This window comes from Ictalurus punctatus, chromosome 2 (assembly GCF_001660625.3).
Source record: "Ictalurus punctatus breed USDA103 chromosome 2, Coco_2.0, whole genome shotgun sequence".
NCBI lineage: Eukaryota > Metazoa > Chordata > Actinopteri > Siluriformes > Ictaluridae > Ictalurus > Ictalurus punctatus.
In genome coordinates, this window is record NC_030417.2 from 1,326,930 (window position 1) to 1,349,856 (window position 22,927).

Genomic DNA, 22,927 nt, shown 5'->3' on the forward strand with positions numbered 1-22,927 from the left:
GTCCTGCATTCTGAGCTAAAATGTCCAGCACATGAATGAGAGTGCATGGTAAATGAGAAAAGCGCATGATGGGCCACGAGTATGACATGAAGTGCATTCACACGTATTTACAGTTAATGATCTGACTGACACTGCAGTGATTTACGCTGCACAGCGCGTAACCGACACAGCAATGGATTTGTGTGCAGCTACTGTATGCTGCAGTAGGTTTCCTGTTTGTTCTGGGATAAATTAGCTTTGCATTTAACGTTTTTATTAAATTCTGATTACAAGGTGCTGATTAAGGCAACACTTAGTGTAATAGTCATACCAAAACACACAAAAATAACACAAACATAGACATTACACATGGATTTAACACATTTAAATATATTTTTTATTTTGATATCCAAGAATCCATCCAACTGAATATATACAGTATAAGTACAGTCATGATGATTCATATGTAAGATTAATGAGTGGACCAACATGAATTTTAACACAGTATTGAAGCAGAATATGAACGAAAACATCCTCGGATTTTGTCCTAGAAGTAGATAAAGAGAACCCAATTAAACAAATGAGACAAAAATATTATATAATGATCCAATATTACATATCTGTGAGTGGCAAAAGTATGTGAACGTCTAGGATTAGCAGTTAATTTGAAGGTGAAATTATATTTAGGTGTTTTCAATCAATGGGACGATGATCAGGTGTGAGTGACGGACCTCACGTTGGCGAATGTTAATGTTCATGAGTCCACCTTCAGGAGAACACTGAACAGCAATGGTGTACATGGCAGGGTTGCAAGGAGAAAGCACATTGCTGCCCCTCTGCAGTTTGCTAAAGATCACATGGAGAAGCCAGAAGGCTACTGAAAAATATGTTTTGTGGATGGATGAGACCAAAACATAATATTTGGGTTAAATGACAAGCATCATGTTTGGAGAAAGGAAAACACTACATTCCAGCATAAGAGCCTTATCCCATCTGTGAAATGTGGTGGTGGTAGTGTCATGGTTTGGGGCTGTTTTGCCGCATCTGGGCCGGGACGGTTTACCATCATTGATGGAACAATGAATTCTGAATTATTCCAGAGAATTCTAAAGGAAAATGTCAGGACATCTGTACGTGATTTGAATCTCAAGAGAAAGTGGATCATGCAGCAAGACAACGACCCTAAACACACGAGTCTTTCAACCAAAGAACGGTTAAAGAAGAATAAAGTTCATGTTTTGGAACGGCCGAGTCAAAGTCCTGACCTTAATCCAATAGAAATGTTGTGGAAGAACCTGAAGCAAGCAGTTCATGTGAGGAAACCCACCAACATCCCAGAGTTGAAGCTGTTCTGTACTGAGGAACGGGATAAAACTCCTCCAAGCCGATGTGCAGATGATCAACACTTACCCCAAACGTTTATCTGCAGTTATTACTGCACAAGGAGCTCACACCACATACTGACAGCAAAGGTGCACATACTTTTGCCACACACAGATATGTAATATTGGATCATTTCCCTCAATAAATAAATGACCAAGTGTAATAGTTTCTACTTTTAGGACTTGTGTAAATCTGATGATGTTTTAGGTCTTATGCAGATACATAGAAAATTCTAAAGGGTTCACAAACTTTCAAGCACTACTGTGTAATACTGAAATCTCCTAAAAGACAGAGGAAAGATCTAACGTTATAAAGGAAAATTGGGAAATCACAAATAAATGCCTCATATTACACTGGAATTAAGCTTGATATAAAAAAGTAAAGTTGCTCATTTTAATTCAATAAAATCACATTTCTGATATTTTATTCTGGATCACGTAATCTCACAGTTGATCCAAAAGACCCGAGCCAGAACCCGGCGTATAGAGGCTGAGTGAAAGTGGTGTGGACTCTGTGGAGGAGCGTCATCGTGTCAGAGACGCTGTAGAAGGACAGAGTTCCTGCACTGTGATCCACATACACTCCTATTCTGGAGGATGATGGAACTCCGAGTGCAGTCTTAAAGTTGTTGTGACAGAAAAAGAGAGAAGAAGAAGAACACCACAGACTCCAGGACTGATCGCTGCCTCCAAGCACACACTCATTACCCGATCCTTTCCTGCTGATGTCTTTATATGAGACTGATATGTACACACTATCAGCACCGCTCCTCTCCACCTCCCAGTAACAGCGTCCACACACACTCTCCTTACTCAACACCTGCTCCCAGTAGTCAAATCTCTCTGGATGATCAGAGTACTGCTGCTTTCTCCCACTGTACGTCACCGCTCTGTTCCTCTCAGACAGAATGAGGTAATAATGTACTGTGTTGGGATCCAGAGTCAGATCACAGAAATCTAAACAAATGACAAATGTGAACATGTTAGATATTAATCACAGGATGTGTGTGTGTGTGTGTGAGTATGAGAGTGTGTGTGAGTGTGTGCGAGAGAGAATGTGTGTGTGTGTGTACGTGTGAGTGAGTGTGTGTGTGTATGTGCGTGTGCGTATGAGTGTGTATGAGTGTGTGAATGTGTGCATGTGTGTGTGCGAGAGAGTGTGTGTGTGTGTGTGTGTGTGAGTGCGTGTGAGTGTGCGTGTGTGTGAGTGCGTGTGAGTGTGCGTGTGTGAGTGTATAAGTGTGTGTGTGTGAGTGTGTGTGTGTGTGTGTGTGTGTGTGTGTGTGTGTGTGTGTGTGTGTGAGTGTGTGTGAGAGTGTGTGTGTGAGAGTGTGTGTGTGAGAGTGTGTGTGTGAGTTTTACACGTACACTGCAGAAAGTCTTGTCTGCTCTTTGGATCTGGGGGTAAAATGATGTGAACTGCTGCAGCTGTGGAGACACAGAAACAAAACGGAGAAGGAAAAATCAGGTGGTGTAAAAGACGGAAACAGTTTAAAGTGATCAGATTTGTGTGATGTTTAATCAGCGTTTTATTTTAGAAAACACATTCTCTAGCTGTGGGATTTAAATGAGATTTTTTCCTTCTGAATGACGGAGAAATAAACTTTATTAATAACATGAGCACGAGCAGAGAGCTGCTTTGGTGACTAATGACTACAGAAGAAATGTTCTGACTGAATAAATGTTATTCATATGACTTATAAACTCTCTCGGTCTCTCTCTCTTTGTAGGAGTGTGTGAATAAATGTGTGTGTCCTCTGTGCTTTATTCAGAGTAGAATAACTGAAAATAAAACAGAAGCTTTTACACTATTAAGACATGAATAAAAAGTGGAACTGTATAAAATCATCGTTCCAGTAGAGGGCAGCAATAACAGGAAGTTCACGTAATCATAGGAAATCATTTCTGTGTGTTTTGGGGAAATTTGATGTCTCTCTTTACCGAGCTGCAGAGGAAGTAAAGATTTCCCAGCAGGACGATTTCTCTCACCAAGTTCAGGGATTCTGATGAATTCCTCCTGGCAGAATTCCTCGAGTCTCTTTTTCAGAGCAGAGAGAGATTCCCTCACTCCATCAAATGAGAGATGTTTACTGACAGTGATGCTGCGCGAGTCCTCACGGAGATCAGACTGAAAACCTGGTGTAATCATTTCGGGAGAGCAACGGCCGGAGACTAAAACCTGCGTACAGCAATTAGGCGTAAAATTAGGAGAAGAAATTACAGCTACAATTACTTTAAAGTTTTTAAGTAAAATCTTACAGCAGGTGGTTTCCATATTAGAAAAGGTTCGAAGTGGAACAGTTGTAGACGTCTAAGAACCATTATTTATCCAATGACCCATAACCTGTATATTTCACCTGGAAATGTGGATGTAGTGTACCTTTATTTCCTGGAGGAAGTGGAGGTGATCGTGTGTGTGTGAAAGCTGCTCCAGCTCAGTGACTCTCCTCTGAAGATCAGCGATCTCCTGCTCCAGTTGCTCCAGGAGTCGTTCAGCTCGACTCAGTTCAGCCTTCTCCTGAGCTCTGATCAGCTCCGTCACCTCCGAGCACCTTTTCTCCATGGAGCTGATCATCTCAGTAAAGATCCTCTCACTGTCCTCCACTGCTGTCTGTGCACTGAGCTGTTAGGAGACACACACAACAAACGGAGGTCCTTTTTAAAACTTAACCCTCATTCCGTCTCTTACTGGGCCTCTAAACGACTCGTTGTCCATGTTGTGTGTGTTTCTAGGAGCAGCTCTGTCTCTGCTCACTGCTCACCTTTATAGTGTTCACAGCCTGTTTCAGCTCCTGCACCACCTTCTGCTTCTCCTGGATTCTCTGCTGGGATTTCATCTGCTCCTCCTTTAACTCACTCTGAGGACAAATACAATACATTACACCAGGGGTCGGGAACCTATGGCTCGCGAGCCAGATGTGGCTGTTTTGATGGCTGCATCTGGCTCGCAGACAAATCTTTAATAAAAAAAATAACGTTAAAAATAAAAAACATTCATGTATTTCAATGCATTCATTTCCTACCGCTCATGTTCATGGTTGCGGGTGGCTGGAGCCAATCACAGCTGTCCTCCGGGACAACACCAAATTTTTATTGGATAATGCGTAACGTACACGGGTCGTTGTGAGGTCAGGAAGTAAACTTCCCTCCTTTTAATCAAGTAGTCAGCTAGCTAATTGCAGAAACCCTTTTATCGAAGAAGATGGCTAAAAGAAAAAAAGATGAGTACCACCGTACTTTTCAGCAGGAATGGACAGAGGAATTCGCCTTTGTGGAGAGAGCAGCTTCTGCAGTGTGTCTAATATGCAATGATAAAATTGCATCGATGAAACGGTCAAATATAAAGCGGCACTCCGACACACGCCATACTACACTTGCATGGAGATATCCTGCGGGGGACAGCAGGAAGAAAGCATGTCAAGAGCTACTGTGCAGAGTGCAAGCTAGTCAGCAGCAACTCCGAGTTTGGACCCAACAAGGTGACTGGAATGCGGCTAGCTTTGCCGGGGCTTTAGCAATTGTGAGAAACGGAAAGCCATTCACAGATGGGGAGTTAATGCATGAAGCTTAACCTCACCACGTATCAACCAGACTACAAAGCCATCAGAAAACCCTGCAGCACCAGAAGTCGCATTAATGCCAAGAAGTACTTTATTCATCATTGGTTAGCAACAGCATAACAACGTTATTAAAAAGAATTCAGAGACTTATTGTACTTTAAAAGTGTTGGTCTTACATAAAATGCACACATTTACTTGTATTTAGTTTTAAACATATTGTATGGCTCTCAAGGAATTACATTTTAAAATATGTGGCGTTCATGGCTCTCTCAGCCAGAAAGGTTCCCGACCCCTGCTTTACACTGTGTATGCATGATGAGATTATGAGCTCAGTGGGTGAATATGAACTGCAGATAAAGGGTTAAAGTTCACTCGGGTTCTACGGAGCACCTTATTAAAGTGTAAAAGACTGGATGGCGGGTGTTTTAAGGTTCATAGAAGTTCATAATGTGGTGTGAGAACGTGATTATTATTATGACTTGCTGTATCACTGGGTGATTTTACTACTGCTAAACACAGACTTTGTTCAGTTCAGCAGCAATTAAAAGATAGAAATGTTGGAGTAGAGTACGCTACTTCTTAGAAGAAATGCAGAACTCAGTAGATCGGACGTAAAATTCTTCAGCTACTTTAGATTAGACATGTAAATTGTATGAAATGACTCTGAATAGATTAGACGTGCTTTTCTCACCTGTTTTTCAGATCTGTACGCTTTAACTGAGACGGTGTCGTGGCTTTTGTGTTCATCCGTCATACACAGATAACAGATGAAGCTTTGGTCAGTACGACAGTAGACCTCCAGCACTTTATCATGCTCAGAGCAGATCTTCTCTTGTAGATTTCCAGAAGCTTCGACTAACTTGTGCTTTTTCAAAGCAGGAATTTCAAGATGAGGTTTTAAATGAGTTTCGCAAAGAGAAGCCACACACACCAGACAGGACTTGACGGCTTTGTGTTTTCTCCCGGTGCAGAAATCACACTCCACATCTCCAGGTCCAGCGTAACAGTGAGCAGGAGAAGCAGCTTGAACTTCAGTCTTCAGTTTCTCCACCACTTCAGCCAGCATGTTGTTTCTGCGTAGAACAGGCCTCGGAGTGAAAGTGTCTCTGCACTGAGGACAGCAATACACTCCGCTCTTCTCTTCCTGATCCCAGCAGTCATTAATACACACGTTACAGAAACTGTGACCACAGGGGATCACCACCGGTTCCTTCAGGAGATCCAGACACACTGGACAGCTGAACTGGTCCTGATCTACTGAAATACTGGCCTCGGCCATTTTCCTGATCTCTCACACTAACAGAGAGAGAGAGAGAGAGAGAGAGAGAGAGAGAGAGAGAGAGAGGTCTGTTTTCTTTTCTTTGAAATGAGAGGAAGATCAACATTTCTCTATTATAAACTCTTTATTCTAATATCCAGACATACTGGATTTTTCATTTCCATAAGCTGTAATCAAGAAGATTGAAACAAAAAACAAAAAAAAAATGCTTGAAATATTTCAATTTATGCGTAATGAATCTAGAAAAGATGAACTTTTTGAATGGACTTACGGGGTAAAAAATTAACCTTTCCTCTATATTGTAGTTTTTTGAGATGTTCCTGTAGTTGGAGCTCAAAGACCTCGTGTGGAAGTTTCAGGAACTCATGAACACTCCAGACTTCTGTACAGGCCTCACATGGATTTAACCAGCATCCGTGCTGGAATCCTTCAACCAATCCACCGGAACGAAGAGAAGAACATCTCCTCCAGGTGGATAAACGCTTCCTGAAGTCTCTATTCCTCCACAAACATCTCACACGACCTCTTTATTCAGAGGAAACCTGTCTGCTCAAATAAGACCGAGTTCCCCGGAGAGAACCCGCTCAATATGGGTCACTGTCGCGCTGAAAGGTGTCTTCAACATAAACAGTGTGTTTACACTCCAAAACCTGGAGATTAAAATCCTCAACCGATTTAAATAAAACTCCGCTCTTCTTCTGGGTTATACTCTTTATTTCTCCTCCATTTTCTCTCTCTCTCTCTCGCACGTGCGCTTTCCGTCTTCTTCTCCGTCTTCTTTTGGTTTTAATGGCGGTTGGCAAACCAACTGAAGGTGCATTACCGCCACCTGCTGGATTGGAGGATGGGCAGCAGATTGGCATGAAGAAAAGTCATAATAATAACAATAATAAATACATAATAAATTAATAAATAATTATATACTAGATATTCATAGTAAATTACTAAAGTCTCTCACTGATCCTAGTAATTTTCATATAATTTATTAGGGGACGGTGAACTTCCCCCCATCAAGTTCTCTAGTGTCATGATTTGTTTTGTTTTGTTTAGTTTCTCTCTCTCGCGCGCGCGCTAGTGTGTGTGTGTGTGTGTGGGGGGGGGGGGGGGTTCCCTCTTCTTCTTCTTTGTGTTTTAAAGGCGGTTGAGACACTATCATAAGGTGCATTACCGCCACCTACTGGACTGGACGGTGGGCATCGGATTTTTCAGCGGAAAAAAGTAACAATAAATAAATAAACAAACAAATAAATACTAGATATTCATACTAAATTACTAAAGTCTCTCACTTATCCCAGTAACTTTCAGATAATTTATTAGGGGATGGTGAACTTTTCCAGATGTTTTTCCCCAGCAAGTTCTCTAGTGTCATGTTTAGCCCCCCCCCCCCCCCCCCCCCCCCACACCCCTTTGTAAAATGAAATTTCAGGCTTTAGAAACAACTTCAGATTTTAAAACGTGAACGTGTATTTTACATCTTAGAACACAAGCAGAACAATCTAATTCCTTCAAAAGTTTAGATTTTATTTTTATATAGTGTGACGTTAACAGGTTTAAAATGTTGTTCTGTACTGGCTTTATTACTGTTTATTAGTTATTTAATGAGAGGTTGCTGAATATGAAACAAACAGATAGAACTTTATAACGCTAAGGTCACGAGATATCATCTGATCATTTTCTTTTTCAATTCTACTAGTTTCTTATCCGAGAGTTCATTTTGAATATTTCCTTTTCAATTATTGTAAAATGACTCCTGTGTTGTAATTAATACTGTTGTAGTGTTCATTACAGTTGTTGAGTTACAGTTATTTCATATGTCTTAATAATAAGTCCGGTATTAGAAAATCAGATGTGGCCACGTCATCATACCGGAACTCGTTGACTGTGTTGTTATGTTTTCTAAGGCAGCCCAAACTCCAGTCCAGTAGGTGGCAGTAATGCACCTTTAGTAGTTTGCCAACCGTCATTAAAACAAGAAGAAGAAGAAGCAGAAGAAGTTTTCTAAGGCAGTATGCTCGTATGCTTGTAGGCTCCGGGGCAGATGGACATTAGCACTGGGCAAGAGCAGAACTCCGCGCTTAATAAGTAATTAAAGTTCCAGCAACGGATTCTCTTTGCTGTGTGTTTCTCTTCACGCCTCCACGGAATGTGTTTCGGTATCTAAAGACTACTAGAAGTTTAAAAAAAAAAAGAGGACATTAATTAAATATATAATCTAAAATAAAAAGGAACTTGACGAGAAAGAGATGTTTTCAAGCGTGATTTTAATACAGCTTAGATATGACTGAGGAAGAAGGTGAAGTTGGAGCATCAGCTGCTCCAGACCTCCACACTGGACACTGGCTGTGCTGTCATAGCAAAATAAACAGCTCCGACATGACATTTCACCTCTACTCCAAAGATTGGAAGCAACAGAGGCTAGTTTGCTTGCTCGTACACGGCAGCCCCTTGCCAGCACAGTGACACGTGATCCACGTCCACATGGAGACACTACCACACTTTCAGCTGTCCCTGATGGAACCCACATGACAGATGGTGATGCTACAGGACCTTCAGAGGCTGACCGGCTTTTCGCGGCTGAACTTGCGGTCATTGATAGATGCGTACAGAGCCCTGCTAGTCCAACTTCCTCCACACCTGGCCCAGATGTGAGACCCAAAAAGCCATGTGCAGAAACCCAGCCATTATAATGGCTCTTTCAACTTGGGTTTGAGCGCACACGCACCTTGAACTACTTCAGCATCCACCAATCACCTCACAGCTCCTCGTGGTAGAGCTCCAGATGGACCTAAAGCTAAACTTAACACGTATGATGGTCAAGATGACTGGGACTCCTTCATCATTCCTTTTGAGCAAAGTGCTGCAACATCATCCAACTCAGGAGACCCCATGTTTGAGAACCGATGCTCTTTCAGGAAGAGTTGTATGAGGAACATCTGGCTCTGTAGATCAGACAGTGAGTGTTACCTGGAGGAAATGGAGGTGATCATGTGTGTGTGTGTAAGCTACTCCAGCAAAAAGAGATGAGAAAGAGAAATCTGCCCAGAATGAATTGGTCCTAATTCTATTTTTTAATCCAGAATTTGTAAGTTGACAGTGTCAGGATTTGGCAGTGGAGGCGGATGCAAGAGTGGGTCATTTATTGTGGAAAACAAAAACAAAACAAACAAAACCATGACAACAAGAACCGTCAACAGGAACTATGGATACGAAGCAAGACACATACAGACTATAGGACAAGAACAAAGCACAGCAGATACTAAAATCTCATAGTATCAGTATATTCTTTTTCAATTCTACTAGTTTCTTATCTGAGAGTTCATTTTGAACATCTTTTTTAATAATTATAAAGTTACTCCTCTATTTTAATTAATACATTAAAATGGCTGTTTCTGTGCAGGTTAGACTGATGACTGAGCAACGTTCAGGAATTTTACATTAAACACGACACACTTCATTCTGGATTACACAACCTCACAGTTTCATCACACCAGTAGAGCCAGAACCCGGCGTATATAGGCTTCGTGAATGTAGTGCGGACTCTGTGGAGGAGCTTCATCATGTCAGAGACGCTGTAGAAGGACAGAGTTCCTGCACTGTGATCCACATACTCTGGTGGATGAGAGAACTCCGAGATCAGTCACAATGTTATTGTGACAGAAAGTGAAAGAAGAAGGTGAAGAAAAAAGAAGAACCCTGCTCTTACTCTCTCCATGTTTAGGGATTTTGCTGAATTCCTCCTGGCAGAATTCTTCAAGTCTCTTTTTCAGAGCAGAGAGAGACAGTGTCGTGGCTTTTGTGTTCATCCATCATACACAGATAACAGATGAAGCTTTGGTCAGTACGACAGTAGACCTCCAGCACTTTATCATGCTCAGAGCAGATCTTCTCTTGTAGATTTCCAGAAGCTTCGACTAACTTGTGCTTTTTCAAAGCAGGAATTTCAAGATGAGGTTTTAAATGAGTTTCACAAAATGAGGCCAGACACATCAGACAGGACTTGACGGCTTTGTGTTTTCTCCCGGTGCAGAAATCACACTCCACATCTCCAGGTCCAGCGTAACAGTGAGCAGGAGAAGCAGCTGAACTGATCACTGAAATCTGATCATCTGAAATACTGGCCTCGGCCATTTTCCTGAACGCACACGCTGACAGAAAGAGAGAGAGAGGGAGGGACAATGACTTTTGTTATCTCTGAAATAAGGAGTGACTTCCTGACTTTTTATATGTGAGAGAGAAAGAGGAGGAGCACAAAGACAGATTTCTCTGTTAACCATTTCTTCACTATATAACATTCTAGCTTGTGTGTGCATGTGTAAGCTCGTACACTCGCCTGTGCACAACTTACATACATTTTCCAAGGCATATTATATTTTTAATATCCATTCAAAATGAAAACAAACAACTTTAAGTAGTCGTTTTACTATGGTGATGATGGAACTCTGATGTCTCCAGCTATGTGATGTTATGAGAAGGATGTATGTGCAGAGCCGCAGTGCTGCGCTCTCAGCTTCGGACATGATGTAGAGGTTTAGAGGCTTCCTACATTTAAGTTTATAGCGGGGAATGTACAGGTGAGGTCGATGGAAGCGAATGAAGTACAGCAGGATCTCAGAAAGCTTCTGACCTTAGAAAACGACTTTAAGACTTTAGTTTGTAAAAATGATTATTACCCAAGGTGTGTGAGCCTCTTTCATAAACTATATATACATACATATCTCACACAAATTGCCCTGTGGTGTGACATCACATTAGATTGAATATTCTTCTTTTTTATTTACAGTTGTGTAGTGTACAGTATCCACTTGTGTTCATAGCAAACGTGTGTTATATTAGCAGTGTTGTCTATGTTCATGTCTTTGTTATCTTTCTGTAATGTGTAATGTCTATAAGCCCAACAAGTCATCAAATTCTCTGTACCCTAGTGTACTGGATCACTGAAGTACGATTCTGATTCATTCTCATTCTGAATGAGTCTAATTCTGAATCTGATTAATTCTGATACATCGTGATTGAGTGCAATTCTGAATCTGATTCTCATTCTGATTCAGATTGATTCTCATTCTGAATGAGTGTATTTCTGAATTTGATTGATTCTACATCCATCCATCTTCTATACCGCTTTATCCTTTTCAGGGTCACGGGGAACCTGGAGGCTATCCCAGGGAGCATCGGGCACAAGGCGGGGTACACCATGGACAGGGTGCCAATCCATTGCAGGGCACAATGACATACACATTCACACACACATTCATACACTACGGACACTTTGGACACGCCAATCAGCCTACCATGCATGTCTTTGGACTGGAGAGGAAACCGGAGTACCCGGAGGAAACCCCCGCAGCACCTGGAGAACATGTAAACTCCGCACACACACACACACACACACACACACACACACACACAGGGCCACGGTGGTAATCAAACCCCGGACCCTGGAGGTGTGAGGCGAACATAATAACCACTATAAATATCCACTAAGCCCCGTGCAGCACACAATAAATTTAAAGTAAGTAACAAGTACAGAATATTAAATAAATAGTATTTAAAAAATAAACATTTATATTTATCTGCTATTCTTCTTTTTCACATTTATATAACCACTTTCAAATACAAAAGCTGTATTCGTGTATAAATATGTAATAATTATCTTCAATAAAACCATTTATGATTTTTGTCAGCCATATTGTTCTGATTTTATATTCAAAAGGATCCTTTTAAAGTAGTTTTGATTAGACTTGATGGAGCATGAGAACATAATGTAGTGATCTGACACAAATAAGAATATTTTAAGAACTGATTTTTTATCCCTTTTTTAAAGAACATTTGGATCCAAAAGCGCTTCCCGTGTTTACTCTTTAGCATTAACGTCTGATCTAGCATGCTAACAGTTAGCTTAGCTTCACCAGCTTGACTTCCAAATAATCTTCACCGCGTCAAACAATAAATAAGGGTTTACATAAACAAGCAGGAAGAGCAGGGATTCGTTATTAACTACTTTTTCCTTTGAGCTTCATTGTAGAATAACGACACGGATTAAAAATGAATAATAATAAAGAACTAAAGAAAAGAGCTCCATCAGCGACGGGATTTTTCACTCGGCTCCCGCTGGAGGAGGTTTTAATGGCGCAGAGGTGAAGCGGCGCCACCTGCAGGACTGGAGAAGAACCCCAACACCATTAACAACCGCACAACAATATGAACTTTAACTGAAATACACACCTTTATTAAATAAAAATACACATGAGAAACGGAAGCGCTATTTAATTAGTCGAGGAGTACGATGAGAAACGTACTGCAGTAATCTCTAGTCTACAGAAGCTTTATTACAAGAACAACACTTTATTGTGCAGATTAATGTGACAGTCACTGAATAACAACTAAAAACAGTAACAACTATTTATTCATAACCTTCAAAACGAAATAAATTAATATTCTTTATTTGGATATCATACAGTGCTAATAATATATATATATATATATATATATATATATATATATATATATATATATATATATATATATATATATATATATACAGAACACAAATGTACAGTAAAACTGCTTCTATTTTCCATATAGCAGTCTGTTTTATTGTTGTTTTTTTCACAAATGTGAAATAGCTAAAAGGGGGGAAAAAAGACAAGTATAGTTTTTAGTTAATATTACTAACTAATATATACTAACATCCCCATCACCATCAGCTCTCCCACTGTGTCAGACCAAAAACAGCCCTGAGTGCACATAGTTTAAATTAGGCATATAACTGAATACAGATATATTAATCATCATCATCATCATCATCATCATCATCGTTTTCACAGACATCACTGCAACCTATGCACTATTGAATTTCATGAGAATTAATATCCCAAATTTTAATCCTCTACTCGCTACTCTGTCATACAACTGATAGAGCCTGTAGAATCACTTCCTCTTACCTTCTCAAGGGGCGGGGTCTTCGTGGTGCTGGGCTAGAGAACCAATAAAATCCTTTCCCTTACGCTGAAGGAGTTTGTAACAAAGGAGTTTACTCTTGGAGTAAGATATATATGAATCGTCCTTTATATGGACTTCGGTTTATTAAAGAACAAAAGGATTACAATTATCTTAACTCAGAATATGAAGAAAATAAAAAGAACAACCAGACACTACGCAGAGTCTGATAGTTTTCTTTTAAGAAATACATAAAAGATAAAATACCCATAGACCACGCAGAGTCTGATAGTTTTTCTTCCTTCACAAGAAATTAAAATGAGTAGCCTTCACCCAAGGAGTGGCAATTCTACACTCTCCTTTCCTCGGTATATATACACCTTTTGCTTGTGGTTTCAGGCGCTAGAGTCTAAGTTTTTGCTCTAGACCACAACACTTTCTCAAAACGTCTCCGGATGCGGTTATGAGCGCATGTAGAAAACAGAAAGTATGCCCTTATTTGGGTTTTTAACAGCACGACAGAGGTTGGGAGATTGTGGTTTTTGAGCGCACGTCGTAAAAACAAGCTCGTCAATATGTCGTCCTTGTGATTCAATGCCCGATTTAAAACTCTCAAAAGACACAACAACTGGGGATAGAGCCGAGTCAATAGCTGCTTTCACCTGAACTGCGATGGTAGATGTTAGCTCCGCTAGAGTGTTGGAGATTTTCCAAATCCAGTGGTAGCTTGTCGCCATGACTCGTCGTGCTCGGTGAAGATTTAGGTTTCTGTAGTCTTTCAGAAGCCACAATTCCTTTCTGGTTATAGTTGTAGACCGAGTGATTGAAAAGGAGCGCCGCAGATGTTTTCGAAAAGATTCAGGTTGCCTGAAAAGTACAATTAAAAGATAAAATGCTCAGGAGCTCACTCCACACGCCTTCTCACTTACATGTTCCGATTCCAAATCCCTCGAAAATTTTGTCTACACAGAACTATACGGTTGTTTACGTATACACATTAATGAAAGTCCAAATTAAATTAAACTGGAATATAAACAGCAGGAGCATTTCAAATGTCGTCCTGCATTCTGAGCTAAAATGTCCAGCACATGAATGAGAGTGCATGGTAAATGAGAAAAGCGCATGATGGGCCACGAGTATGACATGAAGTGCATTCACACATATTTACAGTTAATGATCTGACTGACACTGCAGTGATTTACGCTGCACAGCGCGTAACCGACACAGCAATGGATTTGTGTGTGCAGCTACTGTATGCTGCAATAGGTTTCCTGTTTGTTCTGGGATAAATTAGCTTTGCATTTAACGTTTTTATTAAATTCTGATTACAAGGTGCTGATTAAGGCAACACTTAGTGTAATAGTCATACCAAAACACACAAAAATAACACAAACAGACATTACACATGGATTTAACACATTTAAATATATTTTTTATTTTGATATCCAAGAATCCATCCAACTGAATATATACAGTATAAGTACAGTCATGATGATTCATATGTCAGATTAATGAGTGGACCAACATGAATTTTAACACAGTATTGAAGCAGAATATGAACGAAAACATCCTCGGATTTTGTCCTAAAAGTAGATAAAGAGAACCCAATTAAACAAATGAGACAAAAATATTATATAATGATCCAATATTACATATCTGTGAGTGGCAAAAGTATGTGAACGTCTAGGATTAGCAGTTAATTTGAAGGTGAAATTATATTTAGGTGTTTTCAATCAATGGGACGATGATCAGGTGTGAGTGAGGGACCTCACGTTGGCGAATGTTAATGTTCATGAGTCCACCTTCAGGAGAACACTGAACAGCAATGGTGTACATGGCAGGGTTGCAAGGAGAAAGCACATTGCTGCCCCTCTGCAGTTTGCTAAAGATCACATGGAGAAGCCAGAAGGCTACTGAAAAATATGTTTTGTGGATGGATGAGACCAAAACATAATATTTGGGTTAAATGACAAGCATCATGTTTGGAGAAAGGAAAACACTACATTCCAGCATAAGAGCCTTATCCCATCTGTGAAATGTGGTGGTGGTAGTGTCATGGTTTGGGGCTGTTTTGCCGCATCTGGGCCCGGACGGTTTACCATCATTGATGGAACAATGAATTCTGAATTATTCCAGAGAATTCTAAAGGAAAATGTCAGGACATCTGTACGTGATCTGAATCTCAAGAGAAAGTGGATCATGCAGCAAGACAACGACCCTAAACACACGAGTCTTTAAACCAAAGAACGGTTAAAGAAGAATAAAGTTCATGTTTTGGAACGGCCGAGTCAAAGTCCTGACCTTAATCCAATAGAAATGTTGTGGAAGAACCTGAAGCGAGCAGTTCATGTGAGGAAACCCACCAACATCCCAGAGTTGAAGCTGTTCTGTACTGAGGAACGGGATAAAACTCCTCCAAGCCGATGTGCAGATGATCAACACTTACCCCGAACGTTTATCTGCAGTTATTACTGCACAAGGAGCTCACACCACATACTGACAGCAAAGGTGCACATACTTTTGCCACACACAGATATGTAATATTGGATCATTTCCCTCAATAAATAAATGACCAAGTGTAATAGTTTCTACTTTTAGGACTTGTGTAAATCTGATGATGTTTTAGGTCTTATGCAGATACATAGAAAATTCTAAAGGGTTCACAAACTTTCAAGCACTACTGTGTAATACTGAAATCTCCTAAAAGACAGAGGAAAGATCTAACGTTATAAAGGAAAATTGGGAAATCACAAATAAATGCCTCATATTACACTGGAATTAAGCTTGATATAAAAAAAAGTAAAGTTGCTCATTTTAATTCAGTAAAATCACATTTCTGATATTTTATTCTGGATCACGTAATCTCACAGTTGATCCAAAAGACCCGAGCCAGAACCCGGCGTATAGAGGCTGAGTAAAAGTGGTGTGGACTCTGTGGAGGAGCGTCATCGTGTCAGAGACGCTGTAGAAGGACAGAGTTCCTGCACTGTGATCCACATACACTCCTATTCTGGAGGACGATGGAACTCCGAGTGCAGTCTTAAAGTTGTTGTGACAGAAAAAGAGAGAAGAAGAAGAACACCACAGACTCCAGGACTGATCGCTGCCTCCAAGCACACACTCATTACCCGATCCTTTCCTGCTGATGTCTTTATATGAGACTGATATGTACACACTATCAGCACCGCTCCTCTCCACCTCCCAGTAACAGCGTCCACACACACTCTCCTTACTCAACACCTGCTCCCAGTAGTCAAATCTCTCTGGATGATCAGAGTACTGCTGCTTTCTCCCACTGTACGTCACCGCTCTGTTCCTCTCAGACAGAATGAGGTAATAATGTACTGTGTTGGGATCCAGAGTCAGATCACAGAAATCTAAACACATGACAAATGTGAACATGTTAGATATTAATCACAGGATGTGTGTGTGTGTGTGAGTATGAGAGTGTGTGTGAGTGTGTGCGAGAGAGAATGTGTGTGTGTGTGTACGTGTGAGTGAGTGTGTGTGTGTGTGTATGTGCGTGTGCGTATATGAGTGTGTATGAGTGTGTGCGAGAGAGTGTGTGTGTGTGTGTGTGTGTGCGTGTGAGTGTGCGTGTGTGAGTGTATAAGTGTGTGTGTGAGTGTGTGTGTGAGTGTGTGTGTGAGTGTGTGTGAGTGTGTGTGAGAGTGTGTGTGTGTGTGTGTGAGAGTGTGTGAGAGTGTGTGTGAGAGAGAGTGTGTGTGTGTGTGTGTGTGTTCTACACGTACACTGCAGAAAGTCTTGTCTGCTCTTTGGATCTGGGGGTAAAATGATGTGAACTGCTGCAGCTGTGGAGACACAGAAACAAAATGGAGAAGGAAAAATCAGGTGGTGTAAAAGACGGAAACAGTTTAAAGTGATCAGATTTGTGTCTGATGTTTAATCAGCGTTTTATTTTAGAAAACACATTCTCTAGCTGTGGGATTTAAATGAGATTTTTTCCTTCTGAATGACGGAGAAATAAACTTTATTAATAACATGAGCACGAGCAGAGAGCTGCTTTGGTGACTAATGACTACAGAAGAAATGTTCTGACTGAATAAATGTTATTCATATGACTTATAAACTCTCTCTGTCTCTCTCTCTTTGTAGGAGTGTGTGAATAAATGTGTGTGTGTCCTCTGTGCTTTATTCAGAGTAGAATAACTGAAAATAAAACAGAAGCTTTTACACTATTAAGACATGAATAAAAAGTGGAACTGTATAAAATCATCGTTCCAGTAGAGGGCAGCAATAACAGGAAGTTCACGTAATCATAGGAAATCATTTCTGTGGGTTTTGGGGAAATTTGATGTCTCTCTTTACCGAGCTGCAGAGAAAGTAAAGATTTCCCAGCAGGACGATTTCTCTCACCAAGTTCAGGGATTCTGATGAATTCCTCCTGGCAGAATTCCTCGAGTCTCTTTTTCAGAGCAGAGAGAGATTCCCTCACTCCATCAAATGAGAGATGTTTACTGACAGTGATGCTGCGCGAGTCCTCACGGAGATCAGACTGAAAACCTGGTGTAATAATTTCGGGAGAGCAACGGCCGGAGACTAAAACCTGCGTACAGCAATTAGGCGTAAAATTAGGAGAAGAAATTACAGCTACAATTACTTTAAAGTTTTTAAGTAAAATCTTACAGCAGGTGGTTTCCATATTAGAAAAGGTTCGAAGTGGAACAGTTTTAGACGTCTAAGAACCATTATTTATCCAATGACCCATAACCTGTATATTTCACCTGGAAATGTGGATGTAGTGTACCTTTATTTCCTGGAGGAAGTGGAGGTGATCGTGTGTGTGTGAAAGCTGCTCCAGCTCAGTGACTCTCCTCTGAAGATCAGCGATCTCCTGCTCCAGTTGCTCCAGGAGTCGTTCAGCTCGACTCAGTTCAGCCTTCTCCTGAGCTCTGATCAGCTCCGTCACCTCCGAGCACCTTTTCTCCATGGAGCTGATCATCTCAGTAAAGATCCTCTCACTGTCCTCCACTGCTGTCTGTGCACTGAGCTGTTAGGAGACACACACAACAAACGGAGGTCGTTTTTAAAACTTAACCCTCATTCCGTCTCTTACTGGGCCTCTAAACGACTCGTTGTCCATGTTGTGTGTGTTTCTAGGAGCAGCTCTGTCTCTGCTCACTGCTCACCTTTATAGTGTTCACAGCCTGTTTCAGCTCCTGCACCACCTTCTGCTTCTCCTGGATTCTCTGCTGGGATTTCATCTGCTCCTCCTTTAACTCACTCTGAGGACAAATACAATACATTACACCAGGGGTCGGGAACCTATGGCTCGCGAGCCAGATGTGGCTGTTTTGATGGCTGCATCTGGCTCGCAGACAAATCTTTAATAAAAAAAATAACGTTAAAAATAAAAAACATTCATGTATTTCAATGCATTCATTTCCTACCGCTCATGTTCATGGTTGCGGGTGGCTGGAGCCAATCACAGCTGTCCTCCGGGACAACACCAAATTTTTATTGGATAATGCGTAACGTACACGGGTCGTTGTGAGGTCAGGAAGTAAACTTCCCTCCTTTTAATCAAGTAGTCAGCTAGCTAATTGCAGAAACCCTTTTATCGAAGAAGATGGCTAAAAGAAAAAAAGATGAGTACCACCGTACTTTTCAGCAGGAATGGACAGAGGAATTCGCCTTTGTGGAGAGAGCAGGTTCTGCAGTGTGTCTAATATGCAATGATAAAATTGCATCGATGAAACGGTCAAATATAAAGCGGCACTCCGACACACGCCATACTACACTTGCATGGAGATATCCTGCGGGGGACAGCAGGAAGAAAGCATGTCAAGAGCTACTGTGCAGAGTGCAAGCTAGTCAGCAGCAACTCCGAGTTTGGACCCAACAAGGTGACTGGAATGCGGCTAGATTTGCCGGGGCTTTAGCAATTGTGAGAAACGGAAAGCCATTCACAGATGGGGAGTATGCCAAAACATTCATGCTTGATGTTGCCAATGAACTTTTTGACGACTTTTCGGATAAAGACAAGATAATCAAACGAATAAAAGACATGCCTCTGTCGGCAAGAACTGTTCACGATCGTACCATCATGACGGCAAATCAAAATGAAAGTTTTCACTGCATCCTACACCAGGAGGCGCTTTGTGCTCAGATGTGTGGCGAGCAGGTTGGTGAGGTGAAGTCGCTGGTCATTCGGGTGGTCGACTTTATTGCTGCCCGTGCTTTAAATGATCGCCAGGATAAAACACTGCTGGATGAAGTTGGGAATAATTATCCTGGTCTGCTTCTGCACAGCAGTGTGCGTTGGTTGTCAAGAGGGAAGGTGCTCAGACGTTTCGCTGCTTGTCTGAGCGAAATCCGGACTTTTCTTGAAATGAAAAACGTCGAGCGTCCTGAGTTAGCCAACACTGAGTGACTCCTGAAGTTCTACCATCTCGTGGACATGACTGAACATCTGAACCAGCTCAATGTGAAAATGCAAGGCGTTGGAAATACAGTCTTATCCCTTCAACAAGCAGTGTTTGCATTTGAAAACAAGCTAGAACTCTTCATCGCCGACATTGAAACGGGTCGTTTACTACACTTTGAAAAACCGGGAGAGTTTAAAGACGCATGCACAGCAAGTGACCCTGCTCAACATCTTGATCTTCAGCAGCTAGCGGGCTTCACATCTAATCTCCTGCAGTCATTCAAAGCGCGCTTTGGAGAATTTCGTGAGCGCACTCGTCTTTTTAAGTTCATCACCCATCCACACGAGTGTGCAGTGGACAGGGCCGACCTGAGTTACAGTCCCGGTGTCTCCGTCAGAGATTCTGAGCTACAAGCTGCTGACCTGAAGGCCTCAGACATGTGGGTGAATAAGTTCAAGTCGCTGGATGAAGATTTGGAAAGACTTGCACGACAGCAAGCAGAAGTGGGGAGAAATGAAAAAACCCGCGGACCAGCTGATTGTCAAAACTTGGAACGCGCTTCCCGTCACATAGCACACACTGCAGCGTGTGAGTATTGCTGTACTGACAATGTTTGGTTCTACGTATGCATGTGAGCAGTCTTTCTCACATCTAAAGAACATTAAGACCTACCTACGATCATGTTTAACGGAAGGAAGTCTCAACGCCTGCGTGAAGTTTAACCTCACCACGTATCAACCATACTACAAAGCCATCAGAAAACCCTGCAGCACCAGAAGTCGCATTAATGCCAAGAAGTACTTTATTCATCATTGGTTAGCAACAGCACAACAACGTTATTAAAAAGAATTCAGAGACTTATTGTACTTTAAAGGTGTTGGTCTTACATAAAATGCACACATTTACTTGTATTTAGTTTTAAACATATTGTATGGCTCTCACGGAATTACATTTTAAAATATGTGGCGTTCATGGCTCTCTCAGCCAGAAAGGCTCCCGACCCCTGCTTTACACTGTGTATGCATGATGAGATTATGAGCTCAGTGGGTGAATATGAACTGCAGATAAAGGGTTAAAGTTCACTCGGGTTCTACGGAGCACCTTATTAAAGTGTAAAAGACTGGATGTCGGGTGTTTTAAGGTTCATAGAAGTTCATAACGCGGTGTGAGAGTGTGATTATTATTATGACTTGCTGTATCACTGGGTGATTTTACTACTGCTAAACGCAGACTTTGTTCAGTTCAGCAGCAATTAAAAGATAGAAATGTTGGAGTAGAGTACGCTACTTCTTAGAAGAAATGCAGAACTCAGTAGATCGTACGTAAAATTCTTCAGCTACTTTAGATTAGACATGTAAATTGTATGAAATGACTCTGAATAGATTAGACTTGCTTTTCTCACCTGTTTTTCAGTTCTGTACGCTTTAACTGAGACGGTGTCGTGGCTTTTGTGTTCATCCGTCATACACAGATAACAGATGAAGCTTTGGTCAGTACGACAGTAGACCTCCAGCACTTTATCATGCTCAGAGCAGATCTTCTCTTGTAGATTTCCAGAAGCTTCGACTAACTTGTGCTTTTTCAAAGCAGGAATTTCAAGATGAGGTTTTAAATGAGTTTCGCAAAGAGAAGCCACACACACCAGACAGGACTTGACGGCTTTGTGTTTTCTCCCGGTGCAGAAATCACACTCCACATCTCCAGGTCCAGCGTAACAGTGAGCAGGAGAAGCAGCTTGGGCTTCAGTCTTCAGTTTCTCCACCACTTCAGCCAGCATGTTGTTTCTGCATAGAACAGGCCTTGGAGTGAAAGTGTCTCTGCACTGAGGACAGCAATACACTCCGCTCTCATCTTCCTGATCCCAGCAGTCATTAATACACACGTTACAGAAACTGTGACCACAGGGGATCACCACCGGTTCCTTCAGGAGATTCAGACACACTGGACAGCTGAACTGGTCCTGATCTACTGAAATACTGGCCTCGGCCATTTTCCTGATCTCTCACACTAACAGACAGACAGAGAGAGAGAGAGAGAGAGAGAGAGAGAGAGAGAGAGGTCTGTTTTCTTTTCTTTGAAATGAGAGGAAGATCAACATTTCTCTATTATAAACTCTTTATTCTAATATCCAGAAATACTGGATTTTTCATTTCCATAAGCTGTAATCAAGAAGATTGAAACAAAAAACAAAAAAAAAAATGCTTGAAATATTTCGATTTATGTGTAATGAATCTAGAAAAGATGAACTTTTTGAATGGACTTACGGGGTAAAAAATGAACTTTTCCTCTATATTGTAGTTTTTTGAGATGTTCCTGTAGTTGGAGCTCAAAGACCTCGTGTGGAAGTTTCAGGAACTCATGAACACTCCAGACTTCTGTACAGGCCTCACATGGATTTAACCAGCATCCGTACTGGAATCCTTCAACCAATCCACCGGAACGAAGAGAAGAACTTCTCCTCCAGGTGGATAAACGCTTCCTGAAGTCTCTATTCCTCCACAAACATCTCACACGACCTCTTTATTCAGAGGAAACCTGTCTGCTCAAATAAGACCGAGTTCCCCGGAGAGAATCCGCTCAATATGGGTCACTGTCGCGCTGAAAGGTGTCTTCAACATAAACAGTGTGTTTACACTCCAAAACCTGGAGATTAAAATCCTCAACCGGTTTAAATAAAACTCCGCTCTTCTTCTGGGTTATACTCTTTATTTCTCCTCCATTTTCTCTCTCTCTCTCGCACGTGCGCTTTTCGTCTTCTTCTCCGTCTTCTTTTGGTTTTAATGGCGGTTGGCAAACCAACTGAAGGTACATTACCGCCACCTGCTGGATTGGAGGATGGGCAGCAAATTGGCATGAAGAAAAGTCATAATGACAATAATAAATACATAATAAATGAATAAATAATTATATACTAGATATTCATAGTAAATTACTAAAGTCTCCCACTGATCCTAGTAATTTTCATATAGTTTATTAGGGGACGGTGCACTTTTCCAGATGTTTCCCCGCATCAAGTTCTCTAGTGTCATGATTTGTTTAGCTTTCCGCTTTCCGCTTTCTTTCTTTCTTTCTCTCTCTCTCTCTCTCTCTCTCTCTCTCTCTCTCTCTCTCTCTCTCGGGCTTTTTTCTCTTCTTTTTCCTCTTCTTTTTCTTTTTCTTCTTCTTCTACTTCTCCGTTTCTTCTTTGGGTTTTAATGTTGGTAGACAAACCAATATAAGGTGCAATACCGCCACCTACTGGACTGGATGGAAGGCATCAGATTTTTCAGCGGAAAAAAGTAACAATAAACAAACAAACAAACAAACAAATAAATATATACTAGATATTCATACTAAATTACTAAAGTCTCTCACTTATCCCTGTACCTTTCAGATAATGTATTATGGGATGGTGAACTTTTC

The 22,927-nt window shown here is 41.1% G+C and overlaps 2 protein-coding genes and 2 long non-coding RNA genes across 6 annotated transcripts; 1 reads left to right on the plus strand and 3 right to left on the minus strand.

Moving 5' to 3' along the window:
* Positions 1–353: 353 nt before the first annotated feature.
* LOC108257873 (tripartite motif-containing protein 16) lies at positions 354–6,995 on the minus strand. Of its 2 annotated transcripts, XM_053677285.1 has the most exons (7): positions 6,472–6,995; positions 5,613–6,217; positions 4,124–4,219; positions 3,742–3,984; positions 3,351–3,540; positions 2,730–2,789; positions 354–2,318 (listed from the first exon to the last, which is right to left on the minus strand). In XM_053677285.1, exons 2-7 carry the CDS (start codon positions 6,198–6,200, stop codon positions 1,786–1,788), a joined length of 1,710 nt encoding a protein of 569 aa, XP_053533260.1. In that variant the 5' UTR covers positions 6,201–6,217; positions 6,472–6,995; the 3' UTR covers positions 354–1,785. The 2 variants fall into 2 exon arrangements, with proteins under 2 accessions (XP_053533260.1, XP_053533261.1); XM_053677286.1 differs by lacking the exon at positions 6,472–6,995 and having other exon boundaries at positions 5,613–6,290.
* A 1,449-nt stretch (positions 6,996–8,444) lies between these two features.
* On the minus strand, positions 8,445–12,308 carry LOC128629415 (uncharacterized). Its single transcript, XR_008393765.1, has 2 exons — positions 11,489–12,308; positions 8,445–10,345 (listed from the first exon to the last, which is right to left on the minus strand). It is a non-coding gene; the product is annotated as an uncharacterized LOC128629415 (long non-coding RNA).
* Positions 10,345–11,880, plus strand: LOC128629411 (uncharacterized). Its single transcript, XR_008393761.1, has 2 exons — positions 10,345–10,875; positions 11,334–11,880. It is a non-coding gene; the product is annotated as an uncharacterized LOC128629411 (long non-coding RNA).
* A 2,232-nt stretch (positions 12,309–14,540) lies between the features above and the next one.
* On the minus strand, positions 14,541–22,681 carry LOC108257606 (tripartite motif-containing protein 16). 2 transcript variants are annotated; one of them, XM_053677273.1, is made up of 7 exons: positions 21,790–22,681; positions 20,928–21,599; positions 18,287–18,382; positions 17,905–18,147; positions 17,514–17,703; positions 16,889–16,948; positions 14,541–16,513 (listed from the first exon to the last, which is right to left on the minus strand). In XM_053677273.1, the coding sequence occupies exons 2-7, from the start codon at positions 21,513–21,515 to the stop codon at positions 15,981–15,983; spliced, it is 1,710 nt and encodes a 569-aa protein (XP_053533248.1). In that variant the 5' UTR covers positions 21,516–21,599; positions 21,790–22,681; the 3' UTR covers positions 14,541–15,980. The 2 variants fall into 2 exon arrangements, with proteins under 2 accessions (XP_053533248.1, XP_053533247.1); XM_053677272.1 differs by having other exon boundaries at positions 20,928–21,532; positions 21,790–22,679.
* Positions 22,682–22,927: the final 246 nt, after the last annotated feature.

Coding starts and splice junctions, on each gene's coding strand:
- LOC108257606 (XM_053677273.1), bottom strand. CDS start 21,515: ATGGCCGAGGCCAGTATTTCAGTAGATCAGGACCAGTTCAGCTGTCCA. Junction 18,148..18,286: donor AGGCTGTGAACACTATAAAG/GTGAGCAGTGAG, acceptor GTCTCCTAACAG/CTCAGTGCACAGACAGCAGT. Junction 16,949..17,513: donor CATCAGAATCCCTGAACTTG/GTGAGAGAAATC, acceptor GTGTCTCCACAG/CTGCAGCAGTTCACATCATT.
- LOC108257873 (XM_053677285.1), bottom strand. CDS start 6,200: ATGGCCGAGGCCAGTATTTCAGTAGATCAGGACCAGTTCAGCTGTCCA. Junction 4,220..5,612: donor CGTACAGATCTGAAAAACAG/GTGAGAAAAGCA, acceptor ATTTGTCCTCAG/AGTGAGTTAAAGGAGGAGCA. Junction 2,790..3,350: donor CATCAGAATCCCTGAACTTG/GTGAGAGAAATC, acceptor GTGTCTCCACAG/CTGCAGCAGTTCACATCATT.